The following is a 25036-nucleotide window of genomic DNA, read 5'->3' as shown; positions in this document are numbered from 1 at the left end:
CCTCCTCAAAGCTGGACTGGTAACTCGGCGTTCCCACTTCTCAATGGGATAGGGAGATGCTGATGTGTCGGTCTGTGCCTATGTCCTTAGCATCCCTCACAAGCTGGACACAGCGAATGCTGTACAAAAGATTTTATTTTTGTACAAAAAGCATCCTCCTTCATCTATTTTACAAAACAAAAGGACACAGATCTGCATTAGAAAAGAGCTTTCCCAGAAGAAATGGGAAATAACCATGTATAAATATTCTCTAAAAGTTCTTAAAGCTTTAATTCCCGGGTGGTTTTTTCCTTCAACGCACTGGGGGAGTAAGTGCGAGAGTCCCTGCACCTCTGTCTGTGTGTGTTGGGTTTTTTTCTTCCTTTATTGCTTTTCAGGTAGAACTACTGATGAGTCTGTTATCCTGGGAAGCACTTAGTTAAAGGAGCTTTTGTTACCAGCACACTGAGGCCTCTTAACTAAGTCACATATCTTTCTCTGTAGCGGTGGCTAAAAAAACCTTCTCTCTACACACATAGCAGGGCAGCCAGGGAAATGCAGGCACTTAGTCGTGTGCTGAGCAGATAAATTACAGTGTCTACTTCCTAAGTGTATAAGCCTCTAGGAAAATTGCACATTATGTGGGGTTTTGTCTTAATTTAAGTTAACCCTTCAATGTCCCTTGTCCCATGAGGAACGTGCTCTGGGTACCAACAATGGTCAGCCCGTATCCCATCCATCCAGGCTCTGGAACTTGTGAATGGCGACTCTCTCATGATCTCTCTTTTGGTCTAGAAATAGGACGGCTTGACCGCTGCGGTGTTGTTGTTACTGGGGTAGCGTTGGTGCATCAGGGGGACCTCGCATTCTAAGCCGTTTGGCATTGCCACGTTCTCTGGCAGCTTTTGACTGTGGGTCGCTAAGTCTCTGTTTTCCAGACACGTTTTCACCCCTTCCAGCTCCAGGGGGCTGGAATCCACCCCGGCATCGGCATGTGCCTTAGCCCGTCGGTGCCGGAGATAGTACGTGACTGCTGTCACAGCAATCACCAGGAGCAGCACAGCAGCCAGGGCGGGCACGATCATGAGCGTCAGGTTGCTGTCTTTGCTCTGGGTGACAGGCAGGTGCTGCTGGTGAGTCCCCTGCACAGCAGTGTGGGCCTCGATGCAGAACTCCCCTTCAGAGGGCTTCTCCCCCAGCGGCCCGGTGCAGAGGCGGTAGGTGGAGTTCGGTCTCAGTGCGCGCACGGTGTATTCGGAGAGTGACGTCGGCAGGCTGAGCGTGACCGGCCGCTTGTCGGGCCCAGACAGGTTGCGGTAGGTCAGGCGGATGCCCTTCAGCTGGTCTTTGGCCTGTTGATAATTTTTTAAGTCCACTGTCAGTGAGGTGCTGCTGACCTGCTTAACGCTGATCTGCTTGCTCTGCGTGGGCGCCTGGGTGATGGGGGGCAGGGTTGTTCTCTGGATCTCGGCCTCGCAGTACAAGCCCGAGAAGCCATCGGGGCACTGGCACTCCAGGTGGTTGTGCGCGTCTAGCTGGCAGGTGCCCCCGTGTAAGCACGTCCGGGGAGGGCAGATCTGCATCTCGGGGCTAGTCGGCCCCTGCGCAGCTGTGTGTGGCGCCTGAGTAGAGCTGTCCTGCCGGGGCGTGGGCTCCCGAGTGGGAGCAGCGAGGCTGGGCTCCAGCGCAGAGTGCCCGCTGCTGGTGAGGAGCACGGCCGGCTGCGGGGAGGTGGTTCTCAGGGTGGGGGTAGGGGTGGGGGTGGCAGGACAGCCGAAGTCTGAGTATTCCAGGTGCTGGAGGAGCTTAGCAGCGTTCTTGGGGGGGAAGTGGCACCTTGTCTCCTCGGACCTCCTGAGCATGACATGGCTGGTGTGCAGCCAGCGCCCAAACCAGCTCAGCTGGCAGAGGCAGTTGAATGGATTCTCGGCCGCGGTGATGGCCCGGAGCCTGGGGAAGACACTGAAGAAGTCCTGGGGGATGGTGTTGAGGTTGAGGTTGCTGATGTCCAGCTCTTGGAGGTTGGGCAGCTCCCCAAAATCCTCTGCCTGCAGCTGAGCAATTTGGGCATTCCCAGCCAGGCTGAGCCTGGTGAGGCCCCGGAGCCGCCGGAGCACCTCCGGGACTCTGCCCAGCGCGTTGTCTGAGACGTCCAGCTCGTGGAGGTTGTTCAAGTTCTGAAAAAGCTCCTCATCCAAGCTGCTCAGCCCCAGCCCCGCGATCTTGAGAGACTCTATGTTCACCATGTGAAAGGCACCAGCTTCGATGGTGGCAATGCTGTTGCGGCTTATGTCCAGCAGCAGGAGCTTGGGAAGGTTCAGCGGAGGAACCGAACGCAGCTGGTTGTTCTGGAGCTTCAGCTCCAGCAGGTTCTCCAGCGTGTCCAAGGCAGCTGGGTGGATGTGCTGGATTCGGTTCCGGTCCAGGTAGAGGCGCTCCAGCAGGCGCAGCCCGTGGAAGGTTTCGTTGGTGATCTCGCGCAGCTGGTTGGAGGACAGATCCAAGTTGACAAGGTTGGTGAGGGGCTGGAAGACATTCCTTTGGAGGCTGGAAATCTTGTTCTGGGAGAGGTCCAGCTGCTGCAGTGCCGGGAGGCCCCGGAAGCTGTCGTCATGGAGCGAGGTGATGCCGTTCTCGAAGGCGTATAGGTAGGCCGTGTCCGGTGGCAGGCCGCTCGGGACAGCATGGCTCCTCCGGGCCGTGCAGAACACAACCTGTGGCTGGTTGCACTGGCAGCCTGAGGGACAGCCCTGAACCTGGGCTGCGGGAGGCAGAAGCAGCAGCGTCCACAGGATCAGGTGGTCCATGCTGGACTCTCTGTAGAGGGAAAAACCAGAGAAATGTTACCTGTCAGATGACATTGGGGGTTGGGAATCAAGTGTCTGACCCCATCGCATTTCTTCTGACATGTCTGTAAAGTTACAGCCAGTCTCCGTACCCCAGGGGGTTATTTGGGCAGGGGCTAGGCTGGGAAAGGTGGGGCAGAGAGCTACTCACGGGGTCATGCCTGCAGACAGTGTGCCATGCAATAGCAAACCCCTGAGAAATCTTGTGGGTGGGGGGGCTAGTCATATCACTGATGGGTTTAGAGAGTAAAGCCAGAGAACTTGGATATGGATTTCAAGCCCACCCACCCCCACCCCCACCCCCATTCGTGGACCCAAACACCCTCAAACGTCAGGGTCCTTGTAGCATCATTCCAGTGCCCCATGGGCAGCAGCTTGAGCCCTGTTGGGGAAGCAGGTTCCTCTGGGGAGCCCAGGCTGCAGGAGGAAACGCTCCTGCAGCAACCTCTCCCGCCGCAGCCGGCATGACATGCTGGATTTCCACCCCACGGATCAGTTACTGCAAAGGGCTCATGCAGAAAGGCTTTGGCTGGGTTTCCCGTTGCTGATAAGCAACCTGTTTTGGACTGACGCTGGTGAAGCCAGGATGAGCCGGGCAGCCTCCAGGGCCGCTGGCTCTGGGGTGTTAAGGGGGCAGTGCTGGGCTTCCCTTCCTCCCTGCACTCCCTTTTCCTTTAGCCCAGTGAGGATGATTCTGATGAAGCCCGACTTGCAGAGGGATGGGGGCATACAAATGTGAGGAAGATGGGCAGCTAGGGAGCTGTTCCCTACAGAGACCCAGGCTCTGTTCTTACAGCAACTTGCTCCGGTTTCCATGCCTCGAGCTGCTGCATTTACTGGCCATCAGACGAGGCCGGATTCCTGTGATTCCAGCTGGTTTACCAGTTCCTCGCCTCTGCGCTCAGGCCAGAGAGAGCCAGCCTGCTGTTAGCAGGGGATCATGCACCGCTGCAGCTACATCTAGACCAGGCCATCGGTACTGCTGGGACTTCTGCCAGGTGGAGGGTGCCCAGGCACTTAGACCATCCCCCTCCTTTCTCATGTGGGCTCCGTGGCCCATGGCAGGGAAGCTGCCCTGCTGGGGATCCCTGTGACAAGCCCACTGCAGGTGAAGCGTCGCGCAGCCTTGCAGGATCAAAGGGTCCCAATGGTGCGCAGGCCTGGTACAGCAGGAAGCATGGGAGCCGTTCAGTGCCATCGGCAGCTCCCAGCTGAGCAGGGGCTTTGCGTGTCTGACCACAGCTCCCATACCGGGACCCCTGCTGGGCTGTATCGCTTTTCCCAAGCTATTACTCATCCCTTCCTGGTCCCTGAATTCGCTTAGCAACCCCGCTCTCTGGACTATACTCGTCAGCTTGCTCTGGCCACCAGCACCCGCCGTCTAACGTCCCTTCCCTCCCCGGCTCCGGCTAGCACGCAGGGATCCAGCATTGGGCTCTCAAAACCAGGCCAGGGGTGACATGCTCCCAGCGCGCAGTGTTTGAAACCAGCTGCCTGGAGCAGTGCCGGCTGGCTGGGGACAGATCCTCGTTCTGCCCCTTGGAGACCTCGGCAGGATGAGGAAGCTCCCCTAACAGCCTGCAGTGCGGAGCTGCGTAGGGTCTGGCCAGCCTGTGCTGGAGCGTGTCTGCCATGTGCCAGCACACACGACCAGCCCCCCATCCATCCCTGGGGCTTCTGGGACTGTGTCCTTTGACCCCTGCACAGCTGAGAGGTTCCAGCCTGACGGCAGCACTCTGCTCCCGCTGGTGGATGGGAACACGCACTGCGTGGGGGGACAAGGCCCCCTTCCGTCCTCACACCCAGCTGCCCTGCCTCGGCTTCCCGCAATGTGTAATGTCCATGCATCCCAAGGGGCTTCCAGGCAGTCTGTGTGTGTGTGGGGAGGGGGGGGGGGACATTGGGAGCTGGGTCACTGGCCCAGCAACTCAGTACAGTGGGGTGGATTTCTTGGCTGTTCGTACTGAGACCTGGGGGCTTGATTTGCAAAGCGCCTGTGAAGACAAGGCAGGACAGTCTCTCCTCCCCACGTGCATTTCACTACAGCCCCACCTGCAAGATCAGCGGGGGAGAGTCCTGCCTGATACCATGTGTGCACGGTACCGTTCTCCTACTCACCAGCAGCCAACATGAGCCTCACCCACGGAGTGGGTGCTCAGCTCGGGCAGTCTGAACCGCCTTAAGTATCCCTGCCTGAAACAACCTAGGATACATTTCCGTACCACAGGGCAGCGACATCGTCCGGGGCGGGGAAAGGTCACTGCTCCTCATATCTTCCCCCCATACTCCCTGTGCGTCACCTGAATAGTCACCGTCCCTGGCCCTGCTCCCTTCCAATCCCTGGCAGCCTCTCCTCAGCTCCCTCTTGCTGCTAACGGCACACCCCTTATTTTGGCAGCTTCCTAGCAGCGTCATCCATCCCACCATGGCTCGGACAGGGCCTGGCTCCTGGTGGTACTTGGCTGGCCCATCTCGGTGTTACTCAAAGCTTGGGCTCCCTCGCAGGGCAGCTGTGGGAGAGGGAACATTTCATCCCAGTGACTCACATCCTCCAGCGCTCTCTTCCCTGGCTGCCTGGGGTTCTGCTCAGCAGGCCGAGCTCCGGGCACTGGAGACCACAGCAAAGGCCCTGCTTTAGACTGTGGAGCGACTGGAGCTCTGGGCTTCATCTCCCAGCCTGGCACATGTCAAATCCTCCCATGGGCAATGCCCACAAGTGCCAGCCATTGCTGGCCCCCTGGCACACCAGCTCTGGTCGCTGCTGGAACATGCCAATGGGGGACAGAAGCTCCAGAGCACTTGCCCCTGGCTTCATGGTCTCCTGCTTTCCCCTTTGCTGCCATCGCCTGGAGTCTGCTGCCTTTGCCCTGCAAACAGATCCCCTTGGAATAGCCAGCAAAGGCTCTGCCTGTCCCTTGGACACTATGCTGGGCACAGCCTGGCACTCGCATGGACAAGCACTGGAAGGGTCAAGGGCCACCAGTGGCCAGGACCCCTCCACAGCTGTCTGAAATTCAATGTGCAGGTCATGCCATCTTGACTCTGACACACCCAGCCTAGCCCACCGGGGAAAGGGGAAGCCCCCAAGCTCCCTGCCTACATGCATGGGTTGGGAGAAGGAAATTCCAGCCCTTTGCATATCAGCAAGAGTCACCACAGACCATCTAATCCCCTGGATCCTCTGAGATGGGGCTGCGGGGCCAGGAGCTGCCCCCTCACCCCTCCCCTGGCTGCCGGAAGGCAAGTCACCCAAAAAGCAGCTGCTTTAAGCCCTGTCCCTGAACGCCCGTCACTCCAGCCAAGAGATCACCCCAGAGGAGAGCGGCCCAAGCACTACTGCTGGGCAGGGCAGCCACTTCCCAGGAGCAGGGCACAGTCTGCGCTCAGGAAGGGAGCTGCTTCCCCTGCCTCATTGCTTCTGAAAACGCTTTAATCACCTGCTGGCTGTCCCCGGGCGCCCTGGCAGCTGCTTTCTGAATGTCCACCTTTTCTTCCCTCCCTCTCCGACACGGAGCGGAGCTGGTCACACAACTCCCTTGGAAAGAGAGTGATGCCCATGCAAGAGCCCAAGTGCTTGGGACAGCCTGGAGAGCTGACCCATTTCCCCCTCCTCCTGGATCTGCCCTGAACTGGGGGAAGCTGCTGTCAGACGTCCAGCGTAGATCGGGGGAGCACCACAGACCTTGACATAGCCTCTGGCCTAGTGACTGGGCTGGCTGCTGTGGAACCAGGGGGCAGCAGAAGTGTTACAGGGATTTAGAGATGTTACAGGGGAAGTGGTAGCTGCAGGATCCATTCCCCCTCATGCCCCCCCAACTCACTGGGGCATTTCTGACTGATTTTTTTACTGTTTCCAAAATTATTCCTGGGCCCACCGAATGGCATCACATTAAGGGATGCCAAGAGCTCTTCCTGCTGGGAACACTCGACCAGGTGCCATCCCTGTGTGCATGCAATGCACCCATGTTTAGCCGCAGGGGAGCCAGGCGTTCCTTATGTTCTGTGCCAGTGCCTTCGAGCTTGGCTCTCTCCAGCCACAGCTCTCTATTGCAGCTGGGAGGGCGCTCGCCACGACACCTGTGCCATGCCCACACTCAAACAAGTGCCTCCTTGTCCCCTAGGCAAATGTATTGCTTCTAAAGTGATTACCCCAGCTAGGGTCAGGCATCGTGCAGACAGCCACTGTCCAGTGCCCCACCCACACAGCTCTGCCACTGACTGTGGAGCCAGGGACCATGCGATGGGGGCCTGAACTAAGCGTGTTCCCCCTTGGGACTGTGATGAGAAAGCACTGGACTCTCGCCTTGTGACCCGACTACGGTGAAGTGGTAGTCGGCTGATGGTACCGAACTCCTCCATGCCTCGCCATCCCGCTCAGCCCTTCGCCCCAATTCCTCTGCTTGGGCTCCTTGGATGTTGTTATGGGGGAGAACACGGTGGGGCACTCTCCAGCAAGCAATGCAATGGCACCCCCACTGGTTGCTTTGAGGGCCAGGGGGCTTGGCTGATCTCACGCTGTTCATTTGCCCCCTTCCTCCGCCTCCCCCCCTGGCCAGAGAGAGTCCTGCCCATGGCTCACCAAGAGCCCCATGGTCAGCCTACCCCGAGCATCCCAGCACTCCCTCTTGCTCCACGCTCCTGCCTTATGCTGGGCAGGGGCCAGCAAGACCTTGTGACTTGACCTCGTGACTTGACCTCACCCCCCACACCTCTTGGCGCCATTTTCAGCCCAGCCTTGGAACAACTGCTGGAGGCACCGTTCATTGCTGGATTCCTTCCACCCAGAATCCTGGCAAGGCAGCTCTGAAATCCAGCCATGCCTTAAGTCATTGCTTTGGGTGGGAGCATCCAAAGGCAGTTGGGATGCAGGGAACATCCCTGGGCTTTAAGATGGAGCACAGAGTCTCTGCTGGATTTAACCATATGAGTCCTGGAAGGGGCTCTTCTCACCCCTTGGAGAATGGGCTGAGCCCTGCACATTACACTGGACACCAGCTCTGTACGGAGCCGCATGTTACAGCAGCTGACTCTCTGTGGTAACAGCAGCAGATTGCCAAGCTGGAGAGGCGGGAAAGCAACTCCTTGGCGAGTCTCTTGCGTTTGTCCAGTGGGCAGCACTAGACTGAGGAGCAAGGAACACTGCGGCGACTTGGGGGTGAGCTAAACGCTAGCTAGAGACGAGCGCTATGCATACACGGAGGCTTGCGCCAGAGTGTTTAGGGAGGCTGATGGCGTGGCTGAGAACGCTGCGAGGTATCTGCCGTTACCTGCTATTTACACTCCAGTAGCACCCACCCTATACTAAGCATCGGGCACCCCCCAGTCCCTCTGCCCCACAACATTCAGGTTGTTCCTCTCAGCTCCCATCAGCTGGGGGTTAGGACCATGGCCTGTGGCTCCAAGCTGAACAGCTCAGGAAGGCTGGAGGCATTTGCCAAGCTGTCATCGCTCGGTTATTATTGCAATGAGATTTATTTTCAAGAACACAAGCAGCCTCCACAGGAGCTGCACTTCCAGACCCTCTGGGGACCCTTCCTGGCCAGCCTGCAAATTCAGATTCTTCTCATGGGGGTGTGAGCTGGGGGGGTCGAGGGGAGTGAGTCTTTGTAACTGGTTGCTGTGATTGGCCTCCCTGGCCTCCTACACTTGGTAAGGGCAGGCATGGTCCCGTCTCGCTGTGTGTGGCACGGCTTCCCACCCCATGGGCACAGCTGCCCGTTCCCTGCCCTTGAGGCAGATGTTCCATTCTGCCTATGGCCCCCAGGGAGGAAACGCAGACTGGTGGAGGAATGGTGACCGGCTCCAAGCACATGGTTTGGCTTTTGAGGGGACAGCTCCGGAGCAATCAGACCCCCCTGCCAACTGTTCCCTGGGGGGAGCCCATGGCGGGGGAGGAACACTGAACTGCCCCTCTTTAGCCATCCTGGCCCAGGGCATGGCCAGCAGCCTGGAGGGAGGGTACAGCCCCCCCAGGGAGCCAGCATGCACCAAAGCACAAAGGGCCACTGGGCTCACAGGGGCTGCTTGGTTCTCAGCCTGTCTGTCAATCCTTTTAATAAGAGGAATAATTACCAACGGGGTGGTGGGGGTGAGGGATCTTTGTAAATATCAGCAGAGCTGGCATGGGCCAGACAGGCTCCAGCCAGGTAATAAATTGTGGAATGTGCAGCTGGGCTGGGGGAGGGGGCTGTGGTTTGCAGTCCAGACAGCCCAAAGAGCTTAGGAGGGGCTAGCAGAGGGCTACAGGGCACCAGGCCAGGGCCAGAGTTGCTCATGGCAAGGCCAGACCATGAAGAGGAAGAGGCAGGTTGCAGGGAAAGCACTGCTGCACAGAGAGGGGAGATCAAACTCACCTCTGCATCCCACAGATAAGGAAAGGAGGCAGCTAGCAGGAAAAGCTCCAGGGAGGCTAGGGGGCCTGAGCTGTTGCTTTGGCCAGGCCCCGAGGGATAGCACCAGGGACTCTCTGGCCTGCCTCTGCCCTCCCACTTCCCCATGCTCTTTTACCTGCTGAGGCCTCCCATGGCCTGGAGCCTGTGGGTAATGGGAGCCAGCTGTGGCCAAAGGAGGCACTGCCAGACCAGGTTAGAAGTGGAGGGTCCTGTTGCATTATCAGTGGCAGGGGAGAGGAGTGGGTCTGCCTTGGTGTCCCTTCCTCCCTGGAATTCAGCAGATCAGCGCTTGGCCTTCCCTCAACAGCCTGTTACAGAGCCGGGGGGCCCTGCCAGACATGGGACTGACCCCTGCTGCCACTTCCTGCCCCCCGCCAGAGACCAGCCCTACCTCCCCCCAGCCATGCTCCCTGCTAGCCAAAGTGCAGGGCTTCTCTGACCCACAGCTTTGAGCACAGCTCCTCCTTACGCCAGGCACCTGCTCTCGGCCTGACCCAGCAGCACACAAGCACTACCAGCTGCAGCAGAGCACACCCAGCCTACAGCTTCACCAGGGTCACAGTCTCAAATCCTGGGAGAGTCTGTGGCCTTGGTATGGAAACAAACCACTGGCAGAGCACGAGTGGCACTGCTCTGGCTGGGGGTTACTGAGAGCTGATAAAGACGGTCCCCACTGCCTCTTCAAACAGTCACCTTTCTGCTGCAGGCACTAGGGATTTGCTTTGTGCGGCGCTCTGGGCAGGAGCAGGCCCTTAGTGCCCACGGGCAGGGAAGGGAGCAAGATTGTCGTATGGGGCAGACAGGCACTGGCAGGATAAAAGTGAGGGGCCTCAGGGTGGAAGGGGCTGTGAAGTGGCCCCTGCAGAAAGGGGCAGGGTGGGGGGCTGTAAGGGGTGGGAAAGGCTGTCTGAACTGCCCCCCAATCTTCATGTCCTGCTCCCCAGCTGTACTCTGCACTCCCTACAGGGGCAGCTCCTGACAGGCAGGGAAGGCAGCTAAGGGCTGTGTAGCCCAAGGCATGGCTGTGACTGACCCAATTCACAGCTGCAGGCTTTAGGCCCTGGACAGGCAGCCCGCTGTGCCGGGCAAAGGCTCCCTCCTGGCACTGGGCTGGAATTTTAAACCACTCTGTCGTGGCCACAGGTGGCATCTGTTCCCAAGATGTGGGGACTCGAACCAAAGAGGAATCCAGCACTTCCCTCCTGCTTCAGCTAAAGCCAGCCTGGGTAGTGCATCGAGCCCCAGCACCTGGGTCCCCCCTGTGAGATAGGAAGTGCCCCCAAAGCATGGCTCCTATTAAAGGAAATCTTATCCCCTGGGCACCAGGCAAGGTTGCGGCTTCAGGGACAGGACCGTCCCGCTCTGCTGCCCTCTGACACTTGCTCACATGGCATAGCTGGTCTGTGGAGCAGCTCCTGCCTGCAGCTAGGCTGGGCACTGCACCACAGGGCATAACCTGTCACCCAGGCAGCATTGAGGTGGATGAGCTTGCCCTGAGACACCAGGCCTGGCTGCGGGGATGGCTGGCCAGGAAGCACCATGCTCAGAGGAGGGCGCTGTCCCACCCAGTGACCTGACCAGTAGGTCAGTGTTTAACCCAGGATAATGAGTGACAAGGTGCATATCCACCCCAGGGCAAAGCCCTCTGTGTCACACAGCACAACCCGCCTCTGAGCTGCCAGCAGCTCTGACATAGTCCTGCCTGCGGCTCTCGCTGGGACACTGCTTGCTTTGGGCTGGGCCTGTGGGGATGGCCTAGCAGCAGGGATCAGGAGCCCTCCCGGTTCCTGTGCTTTCTTGGGGCCTCCATTCCCCCCCTCCGTAAAACAGGGAGAATGTGGCTTTCCTGCCTAGCACAGTAATGCTTGTCAAGTGCTTGGAGATCCCTGGGCAGCTGGCACTGAAGAAGGGTGGAGCACTGGGCAGCTGAGCCAGCCCAGCCGAATGAAGCTCAGACACAAACCTGCAGCACAGCTAGGGCGAGCACAGAGAACCGGGTCTGTACCTGCAGCAGAGAGGCCAGGGTGGACAAGGCTTGGGGGACTTTCCTCCCTAGCAGCTGTGGGTGCTAGTCCAGACTGAGGAGCCCTTGGGGCTCAGGGCCCCTTCACACAGTCAGGGTCTGTCCAGGGCTCTCCCCCAGCATGTACCCCCTGGTCCTGCTGCCAGGAGAGGGGCAGCTCAGTGTGGCTCTGGCTCTCTGCAGGGATGCTGCAATATACCCAGCCCTGGGGCTGCCCCGGGGAAGTGGGGGTTGGAGGGGAAATGAGAGTGGCAGGGGGTAGCCCTCGCTCTGAGCGGCGCTGGTTCAGCCCAAGGGTGCTCCCAGCAACGCTCGCTTGCCCAGTGAGGGCTGCAGGCAGTCGAGTACTCTTGAGCACATAGGGGCCTGGCAGGGCACCAGAGTGGGCCTGCTGCCAGCGCTGGGGTGGGAGTCAGTTTTGAAATGCCAGGGTCAGGTTTCGCTGACGTGTCTGGCACTGCAGCCAAGCTGCTGACTAAACTGCTGTCCCTTTAATTGTGTGGGCATTTCTTCCCCACACTGCCAGGTCAGGACCAGGCTGCTGGGTGGCTTTGCTCCACCCATGCTTAATTGTGGACTGAAGCTCCCTGCCACGAGCCCGCCTACATCCTGAGGGCCAGGCAGGGCCAGATTCCTAACTGCACTTCCGTGTGACGAGTCCATGCCTCACTCTGCCCTTCAGATGCAACCTGGCAAAGGCTAAGCCAGTGGCTAGCACCAGGGCCCCTCCCTCCTTTATGTGGTCACCTGAATGGGGTCATCTGTTCCCCCGCAGCCCCCTGCATCCCCCTAGCTGTCTCCTCTCCCCTCCAGCCCAGCTCTAGCACTGAACAGCTGACCAGGTGCATGGTGCTGGCTGTGGGCTGCTGCTAGAGGCAAGGCCCTGGGCTAGTGAGGCAGCAGGGCCCAGCCTGCGCTCCCCTTCACAGGGGCATGGCTGAAAGAACTAGACAGCCAGGGGTCCTGGGCATAGCTCCAGTGGGCTCAGCGGTACTCCATCACACAGTGCTCGCTACGTGGAGATGCCGGACCCCGAGGGGTTAACCATATCCCAGAGAAAGCTTGCCGGCTTAGCACTGCTCAGACAGGCTTACACCTAATAAACAGGGGAGACAGGAAAAGGGGGGCCCAGCCAGGAGCCAAACAGGATGGAGACAAAGCCCCGCTTCTCTGGGAGGCACTAAGCTGCTAATGCTGGCAGCACGCTTGCTTTGCCACAGGCCCGAGCGAACGCTGCCGGAGCACTAAATCCAGCCCAACCTCTGCTCTACTGGCCACACTCCCATCCTGTGGGCCTACAGCACAGAGACTTGCTGGATCGTTCATATTTTCCAGCTGCGTGCTGAGCTGAGCCCAGGCAGTCCAGTTCCCTGCCAGCCTGCCTGTGTGGGGGTGTTTACTTGGTGATGGGGCTGACCAGGAGGGCTGTACTGAATTCACTTGCCTTGGAGACAGAGCCCAGCTCCCTGCCTCCACCGGCCCTGCCTGCTGTACTCCTCCACTGCCCACAGGCTCAGAGCAACAGCCCTGGCAACTGAGTGGGGTGGGACCAGCCTCCAGATCCCCTCCCTGCAGCTCCTGTGTGCCCCAGCCAGCACTAAGGGACGCTAGAGAGAAGCCTTGCCCCACAGTGCAGGCACAAGGAGGCACTGGGGGACAGTAAAAGGCAGAAAATGGAGGGGGGGGCGTTAAAAAAAGACTGAAGGGTGAACCTGGGAAACTCCTTGCTGCAGGCTGTTATTTGTGGATACATATGCAAGTGGGGTCGGCAGTGATGTCAGCTTGGATAAACCCCCAGGCCTCCCCATCCTCATGCTTCCAGCTATAAATTGACTGCCACTGGGGTCAGGAAGGGGTTGCTGTCTTAGTGTTCTGTGGCACTCAGATTTTCTCTCTAGGCAGCCCAGGGAGTGGCACACCCTCCCAGCTAACCCCATGCAGGTCTCCCCATCCCCCCAGAGCAGCAGACTGTTCCTAGGGCTGCCCTCTCTTGGGCACTTGGACAGTTGGGGGCAGCTTTAATCTTCCCTGAGGGCTTCCTAGCAGCCCTCCTGAACGGAGGCTGCATTCTCTGGGCCTGCTCCCCTTCCTGGCCAGCACAGTCACGGGGCCATCTGTACGCCCCCAGGGCCTGAAGCTCTCAGGCAACTGCAGCCCCCACCAGCCCTCCTGCCATGGGTGGTCCCTTTGCCTGGGTTTACAGATTGGGGTAAAGCAGGGCTGAATCTGGCCCTAAAGGTTCACCTGTTTCCCTCCAGTCCTATTGCCCAGGCAGCCTGGCACCATGCCCACACATGTAGAACAGAGCAACCCCCTGTTGCCTGGAATTGGTCCTGCATTTGCTGCTTTCCCCAGGGGAGCATTGCTGTGCCCTCTCCCCTGGGCACAGAGCAGCCTTCCGGTGCCTTGGGCTCAGCCTGACCTAGGGTGGCAGAGGGCTCCCTAGGGTGCCCACACTAGGGTGCTGGGTGCCCAGCCCAGAGCGGCTAGGGAGAGGTTTAGATTTCCCTTAAAGCAGCCAGCACAAGTCTGCCCCCAGCTCATCACTGCACTCAGTGCACCTTCCCGGTGGGCATTCAGCACCACAGCTACCCGCAGCGTGCAGCCTCTCCCTAGGGCTGCCATGGAATTCTGGTGACCCAGCACATGCGTGCGCACACTACTCTGTTAGCCAGGGCAGGTTTGGGGGTGCCTGGCACTCAGGGCAGAGGATGGGGAGGTCCATGAGGGCCTGGGGAAGCCACTGCACAGCCTGGTCTGGCTCACTGGCTGACCACTCTGGCTGGATTAGCCAGCACAGCACTCCTGTCTGAAGCAGGGGATGGGCTGGCTAGTAGGGATCCATTCCTGGATTGCCCAGAGGGCTGTGGCCCCATGGCCCTGGATACCCTCAGAGCCTGGCTGAGAGGCTGAGGGCGCTGCATGGACTCTGATGGGCTGTTACCTGCTCACATGGGCCCATAAGCTGCCAGTACCTCTGGAACTGTGGGGGCAAATGGAGCAGGGCTGGGGGCTGTGCCAGGCCCAAGATCCTCTGGGCAATACCAGGGGGACAGACTGGGAGATGGGGCACTGTGGGAGCAGCACATGCAGCCTTGCGGTGAGCCAGAGGGAAGAGCTGGAGCAAAGCAGGCTGTGCAGGGCCCCCACTCCATGACTGTCCCACCACAGCACCTGGGAGGGGACAGAGCTCAATTGGGGCGGGGGGAGAGAGAAGAGGGCTCTCTGGGAGTACTGTGAGGGCAGGGACAGGGGGGACTGGGCAGGGAGGCAAATCCAGAGCCCCTAGCATGCATGCTGCTCAGCCCCAGGGGTGCTGCCCCCCTGAATGGGGTGGCCAATTCTGTCCCTTCATCCTGCTGTAGCATCCTGCCTGCCTAGCAGGTGCTGGGTTTACCCCTCATGTTATCAGGGCCCCTAGATGGTACAGCCAAGCTGGGCCCCCTTATGCCAGGCACTGTACAAACACCAGGGCCTAAAGAACTGTCTGCAGCTCCTCAAACACAGCCATGCCCTCACTCCTCAGTGCCAGCCCTCTGCCTCTGGCTTTAAATTAGTTCCCTACCCTCCTGTTTGAATCCAGCTGTGAGTGGAGCAGTGAGCAGGGGGCAGCATCAGACAGCCTGGCAGGACAGACTGGTCAACTCTACCCTTCCCACGCCACCTCCCTGGTTGGTTTAACCCTTTGTGTTCAGAGGAGCAGCAGCTCACTGCCGCTCTGAACATATCTCAGCTTGGCTCCACCCCTTCACTCGCCCTCTGTTCCTGTGTGGCCTTCCCCCCACCCCCAACCTCCTGCAGAGGGCTTCTAGCAATGGGAACAGCCTCCTAAAGTGTGCATGCCCTCCCCACCCAGCACCCCAGCCCAATGCCACCTAAGTGCCAATACCCAGTGTCTAGGCCCCACAGTCTTTGGGGGGATGCAGGGGACTGAGCTTATGCCCCCTGGAGTGCCAGCATGTCATGGGGGGCTTGCCTCTGAGCAGCCCCAGCTTCCCTGCCAGTATGCTGGAAGCCAGCAGCCCTGGGCAGCAGTGGGGCAAGTTGCCCTGTGCCCAGGGGCACCAAGGGCTTGCTGCCCTGGTGCGGAGGGAGCTGGATAGGCCAGAACCCCCCAGAATCCCTACCCCAAGCTAAATGTAGTCTCTCCCACTCCATGCTCAGCCCAGAGAGGCAGCAGCTGGCTCAAGCGTGCCAGCCTGGATTTCCAAACACTCCTAGGGCAGGGATCTGCTGTGCCTACACATCAAAGCACAGCTGGGCCCAGTTCCACCCCTCTCCCGCCACCCCAGGACAAAGGCGGCCAGATGCCACATGCGGCCCTTGACCCTATCCCTGTACACAGCCCCTTGGCCACAGAAGCCCAGCAGGCAGGCTGTAATTAGTACACACAGCTGCAACCCGTAATTGGAAAGGACACTCAGTGGGCACCCAGCCTTCCTGTGGCCAGAGGGAGAGATGGGCTGCTGGACCTGGGAGAGCCACGTCAGCCAGTGGAGTGAGACAGACTGAAGCATGCAGGGTCCTAGATGGCACCAAGGACTGATCCCTCCTCCGCCCTGTCCCCTCCATCAGCTATCCTGGGGAGCCCCAGGAGTCTGCATCCTGCCCAGGGCTCCAGCCCCTTGTGCTTTTAACCACGTTTTAAGCACCTGGGATGTCAGGGGGGTTGGTTCAGGCCCGTCTCCAGTTTAAATCCTTGGAACTGGATTCTGCTGCCTCCTACACCAGTGTACCACCATTGGCTTCACTGGGGTGACTCCTGATTTACACTGGGTGAGCAGAACACCCGCTGCCTCCCACTGGCCAGTGCATGAACTGTAAGGTAGTAACAAATGCAGGGCTGGAAGGGCCCTTGAGGGGTCTGCTCCAGCCCTGACACTTAAGCTTGGTCTATGCTAGCACTTTTGTCAGCAACATTTTATCATTGGGGGGTGTGGGGAAAAACAAAAAACCAAAAAAACCCCACCCTGCTGCCCAACATAAGTTTCACTGAAAAAAGCACTGGTGTGCACAGTGCTGTGTCACTGCCACCACTTGTTGGGGAAGGGGGGGTAATTATCCCAGTGGGAGAGCTCTCCCGGCCAGCATAATGGCGCTACATAGGAGACCTTAAAGCAGCACAGCTGTAAGGTCCATAGTGTAGACATAGCCTCTTGGGGTTGGTCTAAGGTGTTGGTCCAACCTGCTTTTAAAAAACCTCCAGCGATGAGGATTCCACAACCTCCTTCGGAAGCCTGTTCCACAGCTCAGCTATCCTTCAAGTTGGACAATTTTTCTTAATATCTACCCTGAATCTCCCTTGCTGCAGACTAAGCCAATTCTGGCTTGTCCTCCCCTCAGTCAAGATGGAGACCCACCTTTTACTGTTCTCGGTCCCCCCTGAGCCTTCTCTTCAAGGCTAAGCAGGCCCAGTTCTTTCAGCCTTTCCTCAGCTCATTTTCCAAACCTCTGATCATAGTTGCTTTTCTCTGGACAGACTTTAAAGGCCAGAAGGGACAACAATAGGATCCTGACCTCCTGCACATTGCAGGCCACAGACCCTCACCCAGCCCCTCCTTTAACAGGCCCCTAATCTCTGGCTGAGTTACTGAAGTCCTCACATCATGGTTTAAAGACTTCAAGTTACAGAGAATCCACCATTAACTCTACAGTAGAGCCTCAGCATTACAAACTGACTGGTCAGCCACGCCCCTCATTTGGGTCTGGAAATACATAATCAGGCAGCAGCAAAAACAAAACAAGCAAATACAGCAGTCCTGTGTTAAACGTAAGCTACTAAAAACAAAGGGAATGTTTAAAAAAAAAAGATTTGACCAGGTAAGGAAACTTTCTGTCCTAGTTTCATTTAAATTAACATAGTTAAAAGCAGCTTTTCTCTTCTGCATAGTAAAGTTTCAAAGCTGTATTAAGTCAATATTCAGTTGTAAACTTTTGAAAGAACCACCAGAATGTTTTGTTCAGAGTTACAAACTCCTCAGGAATGGAGGTTGTTTGTAACTGGGGATCTATTGTAGTTCAAGCCAGCAAGTGACCTGTACCCCATGCTGTAGAGCAGGGGTGGGCAAACTTTTTGCTCAAGGCCAACATCTGGGTATAGAAATTGTATGGCGGGCCATGAATGCTCACCAGGCTGGGATGTGGGAAGGGGAGTGAGCTCTGGCTAGGGGTACACGTCTGGGGTGGGGCCAGAAATGAGTTGAGTGTGTGTGTGTGGGGGGGGGCTCCAGGCTGGGACAAAGGGCGGGGGGGGGGGGGGGGAAAGAGAAGAGAATCAGGGCACAGGGGTTGTTCAGGTGTGCAGGCTACCCAGGCAGCGCTTACCTCAGGTGGCTCCCAGAAGCAGCATCATGTCCCCCTTCTAGCTCCTATATGGAGGCATGGCCAGGCAGCTCTGTTCTGTCTGCAGGTAGTGCCCCCAGACCTCCCATTGGCTGCGCTTCCTGGCCAATAGTAGCTGCAGGGGCAGTACTTGGGGCAAGGGCAGTGTGCAGAGCAGAGCCCCCTGGCTGCCCCTACGTATAGGAGCAGGGGTGGGGGTGGGGACATGCTGCTGCTTCCAGGAGCCATACAGAGCAGCCCTAGACCCTGTTCTCCAGTGGGAGCTTGAGGGCAGGATTAAAATGGCCCGTGGGCTGTAGTTTGCCCACCCATGCTGTAAAGGAAGGTGAAATCCCCCTCCCACCAGGGACTCTGCCAATCTGACCTGGGGGAAAATTCTTCCCCAACCCCAAATATGGCAGTCAGTTGGACCCTGAGCATATGGGCAAAACCCACCAGCCAGACACTTGGGAAAGAATTCTCTACAGTAACTCAGAGCCCACCCCAGCTAGTGTCCCATCTGCGGCTGTTGAAGATATTTGCAAATGCAATTACAGCTGGGCCATATGCTATCGTAGACAACTTCACCAGGCCTTCCCCTCCAAAAAGCTCAATCTTGAAATAAGTTACGTTTTTTGTCCTCACTGCTCCCCTCAGAAGGCTATTCCAGAACTTCATTCCTCTGATGGCTAAGTTTGGTCTAATTTAAAACCTAAACTAAATGACCAATTTATATCCATTTGTTCTTGTGCCAACACAGTCTCTTAAATAACTCCTCTCCCTCCCTGGTATTTATCTCTCTGGTACAATTGTTCTATAAATACATCTCCCCTCAGTCTGTTTGGTTAGGCTAAGCAAGCCAAGCTCCTTAAGTCTCCTCTCATAAGGCAGGTTCGCCATTTCTCTGATCATCCTAGTAGCTCTTCTCTGCCCTGTTCCAGTCTGAATTCATCTCTTAAACATGGGAGATCAAAACTGTACACAGTATTCCAAATAAGTCTCACCAGGGCCTTGAATAATGGTACTAACGCTTCCCTGTCTACTGGAAATACCTTGCCTGATGCACCCCAGGACCACGTTAGCCTTTTTTACAGCTGCATCACCTTGGCGGCTCAGTTATCCTGTGAGCAACCAACACACCCAGGTCTTTCTCTTCCTGTCGCTTCCAGCTGATTCGTCCCCAGCTTATAGCAAAAGTTCTTGTTGTTAGTCCTTAAGTGCATGACTTTGCACTATTCAATTTCATCCCATTTCTATTACTCCAGTTTTCAAGGTCACCCAAATCTCCTTATGATATTCCAGCCCTCCTCTGTATTTCCTTTGTCTAGAAAATTGGTTCTTAAAGAAAGATCAGGTTGGTCTGGCACCATCTATCCTGTGTGACACCATGTTGTTTTCTATCCCAATTACTATTTACCTTATTGTCCTTAATTACTTTTTCAAAAAGGTGTTCTTAGACCTTGCATACAATTGAGGTCAAACTAACAGGCCTGGAGTTTCCCAGATCATTTTTCCTAATTCAGATGCTCTAATTGCAGTTCTCCAGTCTTAGGGTATGACCCCTGAGTTCAAAATCCTTCCTATGGGCTTGCACATTCACGTGCCAGTTCCAGCCTCTCCCCAATTTGTTCTCCTCTTCAAATAGGTTATGAGGCCAGAGATCAGTAGTTCTCCACACTGACCAGGACAGGGTGCAGATAGCTTGGCAGGGCTCAGATTATGAGCACAGCCATTTGAGCCAAGGAAAGAGGGCAGCAGGAAGCCAGAGGTCTTGAGGCAGGAAGCTGGCTCTGGTGCCGTGAACAAGAGCAAACCTAATGCCAGCACATCTCCAAATCAGGTCCTTCATGGGACATCCTGCTCCTGAGTTAGACACCTAGTGAAAGCTGCTGCCTGTCTCAGCTAGAGCCCCCCACCATGCTCAACCAACCAAGCCTTCCGGCCACACTATGCCCCTCACCACAAGGTCTGGGCACCACAGTATTTAAGCTGAACCTTATTTCAAAAGTAGGGTGTTGTTGCTGCAGGTTGGGGAGTGTATGGTGGATTGGCTGGGAGGTGGAGCGTTCTAGCTGCTCACTGCCAACACGATGGCAGCTATGGGGCCTCTGGAGCAAGTGTGCTGGGAATGCACCTGTCCGTCATGAGGGATCTCTGTAATACAGTCCTGCAACTTAACGGGACCCGGCTGAGAGCGTAGGCTGGACTGGAAAACAACCTAACTCTCTTGGGCTTGGGTCGACTCTTCTCCTCCTTGGGGTCACCTGCTTCTGCCAGCCACTGCCACCCCACTGCACAGCACATGCTCTGGAGGGAGCATGCTGGGAAGTGAGCAGCATACACAACCAGCAGGGGGCAACAGCTGGCGTGGCAGGGCAGCACTGGGTCAGGTCAGAAAACAATTCAACCCTCTTGGCCAGGCTTGAGGCTGGTTTAAGTCCAGGTGGGGTTTAAAAATTGGGCCTGAGCAGCCTTCTACTCCACAGGGAGGCTAAGGCCACCTTTGTGCTGGAGGAGAGGGGTGGAGGCAGGGGTGGGCTGTGGCTGAAAGGGATACTTTTCCTGGGTTCCAGGTCCCGCTTTGGGCCCAACACAGCAGGCACTTGGCAAGCCTGAACCCATCATACACCTCAGCCATTTGCCTGTGCCAGGCTGGGAGCTTGGTACCATCTCTCCTGGTAGGAAAGCAGCGCTGGGCACCCTCCTGTTGCTGTGCACATGTTTCTTGGCCCCTTGGACTCCCCACCCCCCAAGCCTCACAACCAGACCCCTCAGGCCCCTGGCCTAGCCAGGCCATGTCAGGTTGCAGACACTGCTCTGCCTGTCGCTCCACATCTGAGGCCGTCTCTGTGGGCTGAGCAATTCCCCCTGACAAGCCCACTTCAGTGTGCCCTGGGAGCAGGCAGGGGGTCAGGCTTAGGCACTTAATCCCCCTCCCCTTCATCCCAACCACCTCCTCCCCCACATCCCCCTTCCCATTTAATTAAGTCTCTGAGGCAGCCCCAAAGGAATGTGCAGCCTGTTTATTGCATTCCCTTCAGCCAGCAGCAGGGGCCAGGGCCTGCATGGATCCCCCACTCCTCCAGCCTGGCTGTAGAGTAGAGAAGGGGATTTTCCATTTTGTCTCAGCAGCGCACTGCCCATCCTTTTACTAGTGCCCCCCCCTCACTGCCCTGCTGAAGGGCTGACCCAGGTGCTGGGAGTGACAGAAACCAGCAGGGCTGCTTTCTTGAAAGGAACGCAAGCCCATGAATGCAAGGGAGGCCTGGCTCCGACACCCAAACCCACCCACGCCCTCAGCACCGTCTGACACGCGCACGCCCGGCCAGAGAGCTCCTCGCCAAGCAGCCACTAATGAGAATTCCGATCCCATGACTCCAGCTGCTTAGCTGGGCCTGAGCCTGGCAGGTTTGCTCCAGGCTGCGCTGGGGGGGAAGGAAGGGTGCTCAGCAGGTGAGCCAGAAGGAAGAAACCCCAACCCAGCTAGGGAGTGGCCTGAGCTGGGAGTTACGTCAGGCCCCAGGGTGACCCAACAGGGCGACGGAGGGTTGTGTGGACTATAAAAATAGTAATTAACCAGCTGTCATCCTCAGCACAAGAAACGTCCCACCACTACCTTGGGCAATGACTGGCCCTCACAGCAGAGAGGCCATGGGGCTCCACAAGGGCCCCCCCCCCCCCTCCAGGTCAAGGCCCAGGCCCACTGGCCAGGCAATGGAGGGGCGCTTCCTGTGCCACATGGCACCAGCTGTGGGTGTAGGCAGATGGGTCTGTGCTATCCTGGCTGCCTGCAGGGGGCACTGAAAGCTAACTCAGAGCCAAGAGCCCTCTGCACACAGAGCTCTATGCAAGAGCATGGCTGGGGGCCTGTGGTGCTGGGGAACTGCTCTTACGGTGACCTAATGCTTTCTTCTTGCTGCTCCCCCCCAGACCCCTCTCCAGACCAGGCTGCCCCAAGCGTCTCCCCCCATGGGAGTGTTAGCCAGCCCCAGCATACATCCCAGCACCAACCAGACCAAACGCTCAACAACTATGTGAAGTTCAGCCCAGCTGTCAAGGGAAGGAGGCTCTTGCCTGCTGGGCACAGCCTTTTGCCACCTGAGGCTGGCATGGCCCAGCCATCCCCCATTCTAGAAGCCTGCACTTTACTAAGCACCTGGGCTGAGGACCAGTAAAAGCCACAGGGCCAGGGCCGAAATGCTGCCTGGTCCTGGTCCCTGGGAGCCAGCTGGTGGCCCTTCCCTGAGGGGTTAGTGCTACCCAAGCTCAGGGCTTTGGAGGGGAGGGTTGTTTCAGGTGATCCTCTGCCAGTAGTTGTACCCCAGATGGGATGAGAGAGAATCGGTTTGCAGTCAGCTCCTTTCCCCAGTTGTGTCCAAGGACAGGCCTGCCACTGTGCTGCTCACAGCCCTGCTGACAGCCGTAGGCTCCCCACGGCTGTGGAAAGCAGGGCCCCTGGCATGGTGCCACTGGCAAGAAGGGTCTATGTGGCCAGCAGGCCGTCTCTGCCACAGTCCAGCACAGTCTGAACTTTGGTTTCTTTACAGATGTGTTTAGCCCTTACACTCAAGAGCATGGCTTCCCCCGTGTGGGCCCAGCCCAGTGCCACCCTTTGAGGGGATATGCTGCTTTGGGGTCTCACACAGCACTGCATTGTGATACACAATCATAATGCCAAGGCTGCTGAGAATATTGGCTCCTTTGAGCATCCCTCCCCCCATGTTCCCAGGACAGCCCCTCCACTCACTGCAAGGCCCTGGACCCCCTCCCAGGGGCATGTTCCTGACCTTGCACTCTGCCCCCAATGCTCCCCAGTGGCAGCTCTGTGCCCCGCTCCGGCAGAGGCAAGGGGGCCTTGCTGATGGGTGGCTCCCAGGGCTGGAGGTAGGATGGCCGCCAGCAGCAAGGGAGGTGTACTCCTGCCACGCCAGCTCTGCGCCGCTGGAGAGAGTCCAGCCAGGCTGCTTATTAACAGAACCCCTTTCCGGTGTCTGACACTTTATTTACAGAACCTCCTGTGTCCCACTAACAAAAGAGAGAAGAAAATAAACACCGCCAGGCAGGGAGGGCTGCCCCTGCCCTGTCACACAGGACCCAGCATCACACCACTGCGCCCATCACTGCTACAGACTGCTCTGGAAACCACCCCCTAACACCCCCATACAGCCACCTCCTCCAGCTCAAAGGAGTGACAGGCCCCCCTGATTTTCTTTCTGCTGAGACACTGTGTCTTGTGCATCCTGGTCACCGGGTGCACTACGCCCCTGGCCACCCTTGCTGCCCACCTCCTCGTCACTTGGACTCAAATCCGCCTACATCCTGGCCTGCTCCATCCCACAGGCGCCTGGGTGGGTTAAAGTGTCTATGTGCTATTGGGAGGGGCAGTGCACAGCTTGGCCAGGCTAAGCCAAAGCTGCCAGCGGGGCTTGGGAACTGTTGCATTAGAGGCTGCTCCATTCCTCACCCCAACAAGCCACCAGCCTGAGCATGGAGGGGTCCATCTGCCATGGGGGCTTTGGCCCAAAAAGGCTTGTGGAATCCACTGACACCCTAGTCCAGAGGCCGCTAGGCCAGAGCCCCAAGTCTGCCTGCTGATGCTTCAACCTCACTTGCCTCCCCAAAGGCACCCTGGCTTCTGCCAAGGGTCCTAACTAGCGCACAGGGGTCTCTGCCAAGGATCAGCACAGCTTGTGGGGCTGGTTCGTCGGTCCCCCTCGCCAGGGCGCTACGGGGAGCGCACAGACCCGGGGCAGGGCCACGGGCTCAGAGGTTTCACTGGGCTGATTCGCTCCCCAGTTCTCCCTTCTAGTTAATAATTGGGCTGGCCACGGCTCCCCCCGCGCGAGGGGCCCGCCCGGGCTGTTCGCCGGCAGCCAGCAGATCTTATCGGGGCTCGCAGTCGATTAAGCTTTACAAGTCCCTGTAAATCCGATCGGGAGATGCGGCCGCTGCGCGGGAGGGGCTGGCCTGGCTCCCTCTTGCCATTAACGGGAGCTGCTCTGCTCCGGGTCCAGACGGGGAACGCGGCGGGAGGGGCTGGCCCCGGGGTATGGCAGTGGCCCCCCCACCCCGACCACCTCCGTGCCTCTGTTCGGGGGGGTCCCCGCGTCCTCCCGGCCGCAGGCTGCGCCCTTCCCGCGGGTCCCCCGACAGCCCGTGCTCGGCGGGGGTTCATCCTCCTAGGAAGGGGCCGCTCCGCATGACGCCCTCGGGACAGGCAGTCTGTAAGCGGTGCCCACTACCTGCCCGGATCGGCAGCACTGCCGGGCCAGCTCAGCAGCTAGCCACGGTGGGCTCCGGGGCTGGCGGGCCGGGCCCCGGCCCCAGCCCCAGGAATACCGGTCCCCCCCGGCAGCGCACGGCCCGTGTCAGGGGCCTGGCCCCCCAACGAGCGGACCAGCTGCTGCGGCCGGCGCCTGGGCTCCCCGCCCCAGGTACCAACGGAGACAAAGGCCGGCTGGACTCACCGGGCGCGGAGCCGAGCCGCTGGGGGCTGCTGCAGGGGCCGAGCTCCGGGCGATGCAGCCTCCAGGTTGGCCGGTCGCGGCTGGCTAGGGAGCGGGCCCGGCCCAGGGCTGCGGGCACCGGCTGCAGCGCCTCGCGCCCCGGCTCTCGCACCGCGGCTCCGAGTTGTAGCCCCAACCACTGCGCGCCGCCGGAGCCTTTAAGGGAAAGGGGGCGGGGCCGGGGGGCGGGGCCTCCGGGCAGCGCCTCTGGATTGGCGGCAGCGCCTCCGCGGAGAGTGGGGGGCGGGGCAAGCGATGGGGGGGCTGGAGCAGTGTGTGAATGGGGCACTGCGAGCCATTGAACCAACTGTGGCCCTGTGTGTGATGGAAACCTCCTCCAGCCGGGGGGCAGCACCCCTGCGTGAGCCCCCGTCCGTCCTTGCCAGCCCAAGGGGTCAGCCCCAATCTCCCCCCCCCCCAACATCCCGTTGTCAGCCCCCATCTCCGCATGCACACATTCTGGTGTCAGCCCCCATCTCCCACTCCCTGCCCCCCCCCATCCTGGTGTTAGCCCCAATCTCTCACTCCCTGCCCCCGCACCTGATCCTGGTGTTAGCCCTGATCTCCCCCTACCCTAGATCCTGTGCCAGCCCCGATCCCCCCCAGTTCCCGCTGTCAGCCCTGATCTCCCCCCGCAGATCCTGCTGTCAACCCCGCTCTCCTTCCCTCAGATCCCAGTGTCAGCTCTGATCTACCCTCACCCCAGATCCCACTGTCAGCCCCCATCTCCTGCTGCAGCCCCTGGTGTCAGCCCTGATCTCCCCACCCTGGGGGTCAGCCCCTGATCCTCCCCAGGCTCGGGGGTTAGCCCTGATCTCCCCTTACCAGCCCCCAGCCCAGGTGTGTGCAGATCCACAGGGGGCAGACATGGGCTGGGGAAAGGAGATCAGGGGCTGACATCCTGGCCATGCTGCTGCCATGCCTCATCCAGGGTGAGCCCAGTGCAGCTGGGGGGCAGGGGTCACGCAG

The 25036-nt window shown here is 58.5% G+C and overlaps 2 protein-coding genes across 3 annotated transcripts in view; one reads left to right on the top strand and one right to left on the bottom strand.

Annotated features, from left to right (window-relative positions):
* Positions 1-25036, top strand: part of CORO7 (coronin 7) — a 184473-nt gene that overhangs the window by 109446 nt on the left and 49991 nt on the right. The window lies entirely within an intron of this gene.
* Positions 118-24188, bottom strand: VASN (vasorin). Its single transcript, XM_048867849.2, has 2 exons — positions 24029-24188; positions 118-2796 (listed from the first exon to the last, which is right to left on the bottom strand). The coding sequence occupies exon 2, from the start codon at positions 2784-2786 to the stop codon at positions 771-773; it is 2016 nt and encodes a 671-aa protein (XP_048723806.1). The 5' UTR covers positions 2787-2796; positions 24029-24188; the 3' UTR covers positions 118-770.

This window comes from Caretta caretta, chromosome 10 (genome assembly GCF_965140235.1).
Source record: "Caretta caretta isolate rCarCar2 chromosome 10, rCarCar1.hap1, whole genome shotgun sequence".
Taxonomy (NCBI): domain Eukaryota; kingdom Metazoa; phylum Chordata; order Testudines; family Cheloniidae; genus Caretta; species Caretta caretta.
Note: the sequence above shows the minus strand (reverse complement) of the source record. Positions and strands in the feature narration are given on the sequence as shown.